General features: G+C 38.5%; 1 protein-coding gene across 1 annotated transcript in view; it reads left to right on the top strand.

Annotated features, from left to right (window-relative positions):
* Positions 1-7,544: 7,544 nt before the first annotated feature.
* LOC142876318 (uncharacterized) overlaps positions 7,545-12,204 on the top strand; it is a 30,324-nt gene continuing 25,664 nt past the window's right edge. The window contains exon 1 of the mRNA XM_076010455.1: positions 7,545-7,583. Within this exon, the coding sequence (XP_075866570.1) occupies positions 7,545-7,583 (39 nt within the window). The remainder of the gene's footprint in view (positions 7,584-12,204) is intronic.

Genomic DNA, 12,204 nt, shown 5'->3' with positions numbered 1-12,204 from the left:
TTGGATAAATATCTAGAAGTAGAATTGTTCATAAGGTCATAAGGTTGGTAGATGTTTTGTTTTTCTGTCATAGAATCTTTATTTTGCCATTTGTATAATAGCAAGAGGAGCCATTGCATGCATCATCCTGATCTGAACTCCTATCCATTATGTTTACATAAATATTCTTCAATGATTATTTATATTTTTAAAAATATCCAAAATTCCTGCATCTTAACCTAACCGGAAGAGCAAAATGGTGTTTACAGATGTGCAAGCTCTCCCCCCAATGAAACTTATTTCTGGATTAAATATATCTGGCTTCTTTTGCCTTTTGGGTAGCCAAATTCAATGTACAATCTGCAAAAAATCCTCAAGGAATCAAGAAGTTCCCTTGCGCAGACAGAATTTTGCAATTCTTCTATAATATTATTTTGTAAAATTGTGGTAAAAAACACGTAACATAAATATAACTATTCTTTTTTTTTTTTTTTTTTTGAGACAGGGTCTCACTTTGTTGCCCAGGCTAGAGTGAGTGCCGTGGCGTCAGCCTAGCTCACAGCAACCTCAAACTCCTGGGCTCAAGCGATCCTCCTGCCTCAGCCTCCTAAGTAGCTGGGACTACAGGCATGCACCACCATGCCCGGCTAATTTTTTGTATATATATTTTTAGTTGGTCAATTAATTTCTTTCTATTTTTAGTAGAGACGGGGTCTTGCTCAGGCTGGTTTCGAACTCCCAACCTCGAGCAATCCGCCCGCCTCGGCCTCCCAGAGAGCTAGGATTACAGGCGTGAGCCACCATGCCCGGCAAATATAACTATTCTTAACCATAAATATCTTAACCATTTTAAGTGCACAGTTCAGTAGTATTAACTATATTTATATTGTGCAATAAATCTCTAGAACTATCTTACAAAACTGAAATTCTATACCCATGAAATGGCAATTCCCCATTTCCCCCTCCCCCCAATCCCTGTAACCACAGTTCTACTTTCTGTTTCTATGAGTTTGACTACTTTAGATACCTAATATAAGTGGAATCATAAAGTATTTGTCTTTTTTGTGACAGCTTATTTCACTTAGCATAATATCCTCAGGGGTCATCTATGTGGTAGCATGTGACACAATTTTCTTCCTTTTTAAGGCTAAATAATAATAGTCCATTATATGTCTATACCACATTTTGCTTATTCATACATCCCACAGTGGACATTCGGGTTGTTTCCACCTCTTGGATATTGTGAATAATGCTGCAGTGAACATAGATGTGCAACTATCTCTTCACAACAATGCTTTCAACTCTATTGGATATATACCCACAGGTGGGATTGCTGGATCATAGATGCTTCATTTTTATAAGAAACTGCTAAACCTCTTCTCAAAGCATTTCACACTCCCACTAACAACATGTGAGAAAACTAGTTGCTCCATGTCCTTGCAAATTTGCATGTGGTCAGTCTTAGAACATCAACATTTAAATATCTAATAAATGAGGTGGCTCTATTAAAGGAGACTGAGAAGTAATGGACTGAGAGACAGAAGAAAAACCAGGAGTGATTTCACAAGTCAGAAGAAGAGATGGTTTCAGGAAAGAGGGACTGATAAAGCTCTTCCCATGTACCTATGCTTGCCTCCAGTACATTTTCCACTCTATAATTACAGAGTAATTTCTTCAACAAACAAATCTCATGTCCTCCTCAGCATTTCAGACACATTGCTCTTAAAATAGGGAATAGGTGGCATGGTGGCTTATGCCTGTAATCCCAGAACTTTGTGAGGCTGAGGCCAGAGGATTGCTAGAGGCCAGGAGTTCAAGACTAGCCTGAGCAACATAGGGAGACCTCATAAGAGAAAATTTGAGCTGGGCATGGTGGCTGACGCCTATAATTCTAGCACTGTGGGAAGCCGAGGCAGTAGGATTATTTGAGTTTAGGAGTTGGAGACCTACACAAGAGTGAAACCCTACCTCTACTAAAAATAGAAAAATTAGCCAGGCATGGTGGTGCACGCCTACAATCCCAGCTTACTGGGAAGGCTGAGGCAGGAATATCACTTGAGCCCTGGAGTTTAAGGTTTCAGTGAGCTGTGATGATGCCACTGCACTCTAGCCCAGGTGACAGAATGAGTTAAATATGAATTTCAAATATACATGGAAATTTTTTCAGTTTATGTTCCATGCAATATTTGGAATATACTAAATTTTTTTTTATTTCCACATATTATGGGGGGGGGGGAGGTTGTTTAGGTTACATATATTACCCTTGCCCCACCCAAGTCAGAGCTTCAAATGTATCCAATCCCCCAGACAGTGCACATCACACCCATTAAGTGTGTATATACCCATCCCCTCCTCCCTGATCCCATCTGCCACACGCCCAATGAATGTTATTACTATATATGCCCTTAAGTGTTGTTCTTCACTTAATACCAAGTTGATGGTGAATACATGTGGTACTTGTTTATCCATTCTTGGGATACATCACTTAGTAGAAAGGGTTCCAGCTCTATCCAGGAAAATACAAGAGGTGCTATATCACCATTGTTTTTTGTGGCTGAGTAGAACTCCATAGTATGCATATACCACATTTTATTAATCCACTCATATGGATTAATGGGCACATTGATGAGCACTTGGGTTGTTTCCACATCTTTGCAGTTATGCTGCTATGAACATTCTAGTGCAGATGTCTTTTTTTATAGAATGTCTTTTGTTCTTTTGGGTAGATGCCCAATAATAGGATTGCTGGATCGAATGGTAGATCTACTTATATCTCTTTAAGGTATCTCCATATTCCTTTCCACAGAGGTTGAACTAGTTTGCAGTCCCACCAGTACTGTATGAGTGTTCCTGTCTCTCCACATCCACGCCAACATTTATCGTTTGGGGACTTTGATAAAGGTCATTACTACTGGAGATAAGTGATATCTCATTGTGGTTTTGATTTGGATTTCCCTGATGATTAGAGATGTTGAGTATTTTTCCATGTTTCTTGGCCATTATTCTGTCTTCTTTTGAAAAGTTTCTGTTCATGTCCTTTGCTCACTTTTTGATAGAGTTGTTTGATTTTTTTATTGCTGATTTTCCTGAGTTCTATATAGATTGTAGTTATTAGCCCTTTATTGGATGTGTAACATGCAAATATTTTCTCCCATTCTGTAGGTTGTCTGTTTGCTTTCATGATGGTTTCCTTGTCTGTGCAGAAGCTTTTTAATTGGATCAGGTCCCATTTATTTATTTTTGTTGCTGCCGTGATTGCTTTTTGGGTCTTCTTCATAAATTCTTTGCCTAGGCCAATGTCTATAAGAGTTTTTCCAACATTTTCTTCTAGAACTCTTATAGTTTCAAGCCTTAGGTTTAATTCTATTATCCACCATGAGTTGATTTTTGTGAGAGGTGAAAGGTGAGGATCCTGTTTCAGTCTTCTACATGTGGCTATCCAGTTTTCCCAGCACCATTTATTGAATAAGGATTCTTCTCTCCAGTGTATGTTTTTGTCTGCTTGTGAAAGATTAGATAGCTATATGAGGATGGTTTTATGCCTGGGTTCTCCGTTCTGTTCCATTAGTCTATGTCTCCATTCTTGTACCAGTTCCATGCTATTTCAGTTACTATAGTCTTGTAGTATAGCTTGAAGTCTAGTAAATTGATGCTTCCCAATTTGTTCTTTTTGCTTAAAATTGCTTTTGCTATATGTGATCTTCTCTGTTTCCATACAAAACATAGAATTATTTTTTCTGTATCTGAGAAAAATGATGTTAGTACTTTAATAGGGATTGCATTGAATCTGTAGATCACTTTGGGTAGTATAGACATTGTAATAATGTTGATTCTGCTGACCCATGGGCATGACATGGTTTTCCACCTGTTTATGTCCTCTGCTATTTCCTTCCTCAGTGTTTCATAGTTCTCCCTGTAGAGGTCTTTTACCTCCTTAGTTAAATATATTCCTAGGTACTTTATTTTCTTTGTTGCTATTGTGAAGGTTATTGAATCTTTGATTTGGCTCTCACTTTGACTGTTCTTGGCATATAGGAATGCTACTGATTTCTGTACATAGATTTTGTAACCTGAGACTTTGCTGAATTTGTTTATCAATTCCAGTAGTCTCATGGCAGAATCTTTGGGGTTTTCTAGATATAACATCATATGGTCAGCAAAGAGCAATAGTTTGACCTCTTCTTTCCCCATTTGGATGTCCTTGATTTGCTTCTCTTGTCTGATTGCTCTGGCTAGAACTTCCAGCACTATGTTGAATAGAAGTGGTGATAGAGGACAACCTTTTCTGGTTCCCATTCTAAGTGGGAATGCTTGCAATTTTTCCCCATTCAGTATGATGTCGGCTGTGGGTTTGTTATATATGGCTTGTATCATTTTTAGGTAAGTGCCGTCTGTGCCTATTTTGTTAAGCATTCTTATCATAAAAGAGTGTTGAATTTTGTCAAATGCTTTTCCTGCATCTATTGAAAGGATTATATGCTGTTTGTTTTTGCTTCTATTTATGTGATGAATTACATTTAAAGATTTGGGTATGTTGAAACATCCCTGGATCTCTGAGACAAAGCCCACTTGGTCATTATGGATTATTTTTTTGATAAGCATCTGAATTCATTTTGCTAGGATTTTGTTGAGAATTTTTGCATCTGTTTTCATAAGGGATGTTGGTTCTGTAGTTTTCTTTTCTTGTTGCATCCTTTCCTGGTTTTGGTATCAGGGTGATGTTGGCTTCATAAAATGTTGGGGAAGATTCCTTCCTTCTCGATATTGTGGCACAGTTTCTGCAGGATAGGCACCAGTTCTTCTTTGTAGGTCTGGTAAAATTTGGGCATGAAACCATCTGGTGTGGGATTTTTCTTTTTAGGAAGATATTTTGTTGCTGTTTCAATTTCGATACTTGATATTAGTCTGTTCAGGAATTCTGTTTCTTCCTGATTTAGCCTAGGGGGGCTGTGCGCTTCTAAGAATTTATCCAATTCCTCCACATTTTCCAGTTTTTGTGCAGAGAGGTTTTTATAGTATTCATAGATGATATTTTTTATTTCCGTGGCATCAGTTGTAATTTCTCTGTTTTTATTCCTGATGGAGTTTATTAGAGTTCTTTCTTTTCTCCTTCTTGTTAAGCTAGCCAGAAGTGTACATATTTTTTTATTGTTTCAAAGAACCAACTTTTTGTATTATTAATCTTCTGTATAGCTTTTTTATTATCAATTTCATTTAGTTCTGCTCTGATCTTTGTTATTTCTTTTCTTCTCCTGGGTTGGCAATTGGTTTGCTCATCATTTTCCAGTTCTTCAAGATGATTCATTAGATTGTTTATTTGTGATCTTTCTGTCTTTTGGATGTAGGCATTTATGGATATAAATTTTCCTCTCAGGATGGCTTTAGCTGTGTCTAACAAATTTTGATAACTTTTGTCTCCTTTGTCATTTAGTTCAAAGAATCCTTTGAGTTCCATCTTGATTTCCTCCTTAATGAAATAATCGTTCAGCAGAAGGTAGTTTAGTTTCCATGACTTTGTGTAGAGATGAGAATTTCTTTTGGAGTTGATTTCTAATTTTATTTCACTGTGGTCTGAGAAGATGCATGGTATAATTTCTATTTTTAAAAATGTTTTGATACATGCTTTGTGGCCCAGGATATGGTCAACATTAGAGAATGTCCTATGAGCTGATGAGAAGAATGTATATTCAGTGGTTTGGGGGTAGGATGTCCTGTAAATATCAGTCAGGCCCATTTGTTCTAGAGTTCTATTTAAGTTCATTGTTTCTTTGTTAATTTTCTGTTTGGGGGATCTGTCCTGTCTGTCAGAGGAGTGTTGAGTCTCTATTATAGTGTTGCTATTTATCATTTTGTTTAGATCAAGTAGGATTTGCTTTATGAATCTCAGTGCACCTGAGTTAGGTGCATAAATATTTAGAATTGTTATGTCTTCTTGTTAAATTGTACCCTTCACCATTATATTGTGATCCTCTTTCTCCTTCCTTACTTTTGTTGATTTGAAGACTAAGTTATCTGAAATCATAACCACCATGCCAGCTTTATTTTGGCTTCTGTTTGATTGAAATATTGATTCAGATGGGTTTTCCTTTGTAGGTTACCTGCTTCTTTCATCTTATAGCTCATAGAAGGACCTCTTTAGTGGTTATTTTGGTCAGTCTGATAACTATGTGTAATGATGTCTTCCTGTTGCGATGAATCTCCCAGGAGTCCTTTGAGCTTCTTGTACCTAGATATATCTAGATTTTTAGCAAGGCCTGGGAAATTCTCCTCTATTATATCCTCAAATAGCTTATCCAACTCTTATATATTTTCTTCTTCACCCTCAGGAATACCTATGGTTCTCATGTTATGCCTCTTCACATAATCCAACATTTTTTTGTAGGCTTTGCTCTTTTCTCTCATTTCTCTTGTCTATCTTTGTGACTGACTCATTTAATTGAAAGGTGTTATCTTCAATCCCTGAGATTCTTTCTTCTGTTTGATCTACCCTATTCTGGAGGCTTTCCACTGTGTTTTGTAATTCCTTGAATAAATTCTTCATTTCCAGGAGTTTGGTTTGATTTTTATTTAATATTTCAATTTCTTTAGTGAATTTTTCTTCAAAGTTCTGGATTTTTTTGTAGTTTCTTTTTTTGGTTATCCATTTTTTCTTGCATGTCACTGAGTTTTCTTATAATTCATGTTCGAATTCTTCTGTCATTTTAGTGTTCTGAATTTGGTTAATGTCCATTGCTAGAGAGCTGGTGCTCCTCTTTGGGGGTGTGCTTTCCACTTGATTCTTCATACTTCCAGAGTTCTTTCACTGAGTCTTTCCCATCTGGATCAGCTGTTACTTCTTACCTTTAGATTTTCCTTTGGATAATGACATGCCTTGGTTAGTCTCCAAGCCAATAGGTGGTATTTGTGGGTGAGATTCAACCACACCCTTTATAATGAATCAGCAGATGCAGTAAAATGGTGTGCAGAATGACCTGTCAGTAGGTGGCACTTCCTGGGATTAGCATGTTGCAGTGTTGTTTTGGGGTCCTGTAACCAGCTCTTGTTCCTCTGGAGAGGCACTCTAGTGCCTCAGGTGGTGGGTGGTGCCATTGGATTTCCAGGTGTGTCCTTATTCTCCACCTCAGTGGGGATAGGTGGGGGAGTGAGTCTGGGTGGGGTGGGGTTGGGTAAGCCTGCCCTCAAACTCCACAAATGCTGTTAGCAGGGGTCAAAGTTCTGTTCTCTGCTTCTGGGCAAAGATGCCAGGGAAGGGCTGAATGGCCCCACTCAGCAGAAAACTCTGCATGTGGGGGTGAGGCTGTCTGAGATCTGCAGTCTGGAGCAGGCTACTCCTTTCCACCCTCCCCTATTCTGGAGTTTCTCCCAGGCCTCTGCAAGCAGGCAGGACCTCAAGCCAGCAGAACTCCCCTGACTATGATGCCAGCCAGAGGTTCCCTGCCCAGGATCACAGCCTGGGCTGGACACATGAATTTCCCATGGGAGGGGGTTGCCCCTCAAGCACGCTGATCTGCCCCTGAAGGCACACACACCTCAGTAGGCTCATTCACAAATATCCCTTCTGTGCAATGCGTTTGAGACCTGGGTACACGGGATCTGGTCTGCAGGTTTGATCCCTGGGCCCTGGAGATCAATCCCGAACCCTGCCAGGGAGAAGAGTGCTGGTCTCAATTCACCCATGGGGTGCCCAAGCTGGATCAATATCTCTCCGCCCTGGGATTTGCTCCATTCTCCTGGAGTCACCAGGCCAGCAGCACCTGGGAGGGCTGGCAGGTAGGGAGCTCACAATCTGAGTACCCCTCAGTCTGCTGTAGGTCCCCAAAAGGATAGGTTCTGTTTCCTACAGATGCTTCCGAGTGGTGGCTAAATTGTGTCTCTCGGCAGCTGCAGGTAGAGAAGGGAAAGAGGAGAATAAAGCAATATGGCGCCTGCTCATTGCGTTGGGTCTGTGGGCTGAGAGGTGCCCTGAGGGAGCTTGGAGCCAGGTGCCCTTTCTGCTAAAGGTTCAATGCTCACTGGCAGTGTCCATCTCTGGGCTGGTGTTGGCAGGTCTCTCTGCTCTGGAGCCCACCCGCAGTCTGAGATGCAAGGGAGGAGAAATTTAACTGCTCCACCTACCCTTGTCACTGGTCTCCAAGCCTCTCAAGGGCCTTTCTCCTTCCAGTTCTCCTCTGGAACTTCTTCCCATGGAGTCTCCTGTAGTTTCAGGCACCCTTCCTTCCAGCCTTCATCTGATCTATGTTTGCCTGATTTTTTTTTTTTTTCGTTTTCTTCTAAAATCTATCTTTCTTGCAGAGACACTCTGGCTGGCGGTTTTTCTCATCCACCATCTTGCCCCTTAAGGATATACTTATGCTAAATTATTATAGTTTATCTGAAATATGAATTTTAGATATATATTTGAAATGTAAATTAATTTGACATCCTATATAATATTTGCAAAACTTATCTTAAAGTTCAAAATTTCTACTTTGGCTTCCAAGGTCTACCTGCCTACTTCTACAGCATGTCTTTGGTAGGCTTCCTCTGAATTTCTGTGTTTTTTCTAGCCAAACTTGGTTTTTGTTAGTTCCTTGAACACACCACGCCTCTTCCTGCTTTAGAGATATTACACATGCTATCCTCTACCTGAAACATTTTGCCCCTGTGTTTGCCTAGGTACTTCCTACTTATTCTTTGGCTTCAGTTTAAATATTACTTTCTTGAGGAACCTTCTCTGTTCATCTCAGACTAGGTTGGTTCTCATTGTTAAACATCCCATGCACTTTGGCCTTCAGGACATTTAACAGACTTGTGGTTATTTAATTATTTATAATTATCCTATCTTCCATGCTAACCTGTAACTCCTGAGGAAGAGACCCTGTCTGTCTTGTTCACTGCTATATCAACATAGCACAGAGTTTGTGGTGTTACATGGCACATAACACATTATCAAATATTTGTTATAACTGTGATAAAGTGAATGCAAGTTAACTTTGTGCTGTGACTTTTATATCATCACTTAAGAACATCTATGGTTCAATTAGATGTTGCAGAAACAAGGTTAAAAATCTCTGCAGAAAAGAACTATAAATGAACATTTCAATTGTGATAGTTAAAATATTTTTGTAAAAATTTTTAAAAGAATGCTTTTCCATGTAATTTTGGCAAGGAAGGCTTTGATTTCCCCAGATGAAATGTTTGATTAGAAAAATTCTTCTTAGCAAAAGGAATTCAAGAAAAAAAAATACTTTGCATTTGTAATAATTTTTAGCTAAGAAAGAGATTCATATGGAGACTTCCCTTGGGAAATTTGTGCAATATTGGTTTTTATTTTTTATTTTATTTTATTTTTTTTAAGACTAGTCAAGTGCAGTAGTGAGGAGGGGGGAAAGTAGCAGAACAAGGAGTTCAATCTGTAACTGATTGTGAATGATTAAGTGAAATAACTCACTACCTTCGGACCAGCCTAGTTTTAAAAGTAGACACTAAACATTTTCAGCAGATGAGTAAAAAATTCAAACCAAAAACTTGAGAGGAGTGTTTATTTTGGGGGAATAATGAATAAGTGAGTTAACAGAATGAAACATGTAATTTAGGGTACATTCACTTCAGTCTAAATGAAATGGATATAGATGTACCATTAAGTTTTGAGACTCTGATGACCAGAGTCATAAAAATCAGGGCACAGAGAAAGAAAAAACATGGATAATTTCTTTAAATTGAGTAAAGGGTGACTATATGAGAAATGAAAAAATTGAATATTTCTACAACCCTTGATTTCTGCACTCTTCCCTTTATATGTTAAATTTTATTCTCCCAGTGGCTAACTGAAGCAGAAAGGGAATTTACTGGAAGAAATTTGAGTAGCTCAGTTTTGAAGGTCAGGAGTTGAAGGAACCTAAATAGCCAGAACCACAGCTAAAGTCAGCCTTGGCATGGCCTGGTAAGGATACCACTACCCTTGCCAGTGGACGCTGGACACCGCCCCAGGGATTGCTACCATCAGACTCTGATGTCCCACTAGACTCTGGGTACCAGAGTTGCCAGTGAAATGAATTCTACTTAATTCTCTGTAACTTATTCTAGATCCAAAGTCCCAATTAGGAGCATATAGTTGACCAAGTTTAGATCACTTTCCCTCACCCTCGCTGGGTATATGTTGTGTATAGGGGTTGGGAGGAATCTAGGAATGTATCTGGACTTTCTGGCCCCTGCAGTGGGAGAAGAGATCCTGCCACCCACCAAAACTCCCAAATGGAGAATTTGCAAACAATGGAAGAAGGAGAGGATCAGATGTTGGGCAGCCAAAAAAAAAACAAAAAAAAAAACTAATGTTCACAACACTTGTCTTTCAGGGATATACGAGAAACTTGTCCTATCCAACAACTACTATTACATCATTTCTACCATTGTAGGTAGTAAGGTTACTAAATTATCAATCACTTGATTTAAATATATCCATACACCCATGCACATACATCCACATAAACTGATCCACTGCCTTTTTTTTCTAAGTTTACTATTCCTATTGAGAAAAGGAGATATTTTATTTTGATCCATGTTAAAGGAGATGATCACTGGCATCATTAAACTCTACCATAACATAGCCCCTAAACTCAGAGGACAAATCTGACAATAATGTATTTTGGTGAATAAATTAGAATTGAGAGAGGCAAATTCAGCCATGCGGAGAGCCATAAAGTACTATTTAAAGGACACTTTTAAAAAAGATGTTCTGTTATAGCCTCTTGCTGAAAATGGGGAGCTATTCTGAGGTATTATTTTCCTCTTTATATTGATTCCTGAGTAAGCTTTTATGCTCCTTTTATTTTATGTGATATTTGTAAATCAAGACCATTGGGAAAATCTGCCCATCCCTGAACTCAGTTTCACATTTAGTCTTCTATACTCATCTGTTTATGTGACAATTACTCATATGGGATTACTATAAATATTATGTCTGTGCTGTTATTGTTTTAGATGACTAATTCCTTGGAAGGCAGGATCCCTGTCTGTTTAATTAACTGTGTATAGCACCTAACATTGGTCATTACATGTAAGGCTTTTAATGCTGCCACTGAACACAATAATAATATAGTTTCCCTAGGTATAGCAAACATTAATAGAATCTCTCTCCATGTAAGACAGAGTTGGTAAACAATAGTCTGGGAGCCAAATCTGGCCCACCACTTCTTTTTGTCTGTTTTTATAAATAAAGTTTTATTGGAACACAGTCATTTATTTACATATTGTCTGTAACTGCTCTCACACTACAATAGCAGAGTTGCGGAGTTGTGACAGAGACTGCATGGCCTGCAAAGGCTAAAATATTTACTATCTCTCCAGTGACCAAAAGGTCAGCTGATCATTGACCTACATTAGTGGTTCTTACCTGAGATGATCAAATGGAATCACCTTTAAAACCCAAAAAAGTAAAGATGCCTGGCCCCACACCAACACTCTGAATTAGAATCTCTAGGATCAGAGCTGGAGACTAAGTTTTTAAAAGTTCACAGCAAAATTGAGAACCACCAGCCTAATGAAACACACAATACCTAGTATAATTTTAATAACTTTTATCTATCAAATGCCTAATAGACATCAGGCATTATACTAGATGTTCTACATATGTTTTTCTTTTTCAATTCAACCTCTGTAAAGTATATTTTATAATCTTTCTTTTATAGTAAAGGAAATTGAACTTTTCTGAGGTTAACTGGTACAAAATCACACAGCTAGTAAGTAATGGAGCAAGGGTTACAACTAGATCTTTCTGTTGTCCTAGATTGACAACAAAGGGAAAAATATTATATCAAGGTGGAGAAGGATTCTTACTCTTATCCCCTGGGATTTACTTTTCCTCTGGTGGAGTGCTAGCTATTACCATTACTGATGCAATACTGTCTGTATGAGAATGACTGGCCCAAACATGGTTGCAGGACTCTCCCATTAATACAAGGTAGCACAGCTGAGAAAAGATTAGAGCATTCAAAGAAGACTTTATTCAAACTTAGAGGATAATAAAGGGGAATAAACTGGAGTGACATGAAACTGAACATTCATCTTCAATGAGGAGTCTACCAGAGGGACATCTTCCTACCTGGTTCATGACCTGACTCATGTGACAGAGATCATCTTTTATCCCTAACCTCTTGGAAAATCATAAAGAATGCTAAAGACTCCCCCCAAGACTAGATCCTAGAAAGGCATGGAGCAAAAGGAGGTTTCCTATTTATATTGCTTATA

This window comes from Microcebus murinus, chromosome 2 (genome assembly GCF_040939455.1).
Source record: "Microcebus murinus isolate Inina chromosome 2, M.murinus_Inina_mat1.0, whole genome shotgun sequence".
NCBI classification, from domain to species: domain Eukaryota; kingdom Metazoa; phylum Chordata; class Mammalia; order Primates; family Cheirogaleidae; genus Microcebus; species Microcebus murinus.
This window is presented reverse-complemented; position numbering and strand designations above follow the sequence as displayed.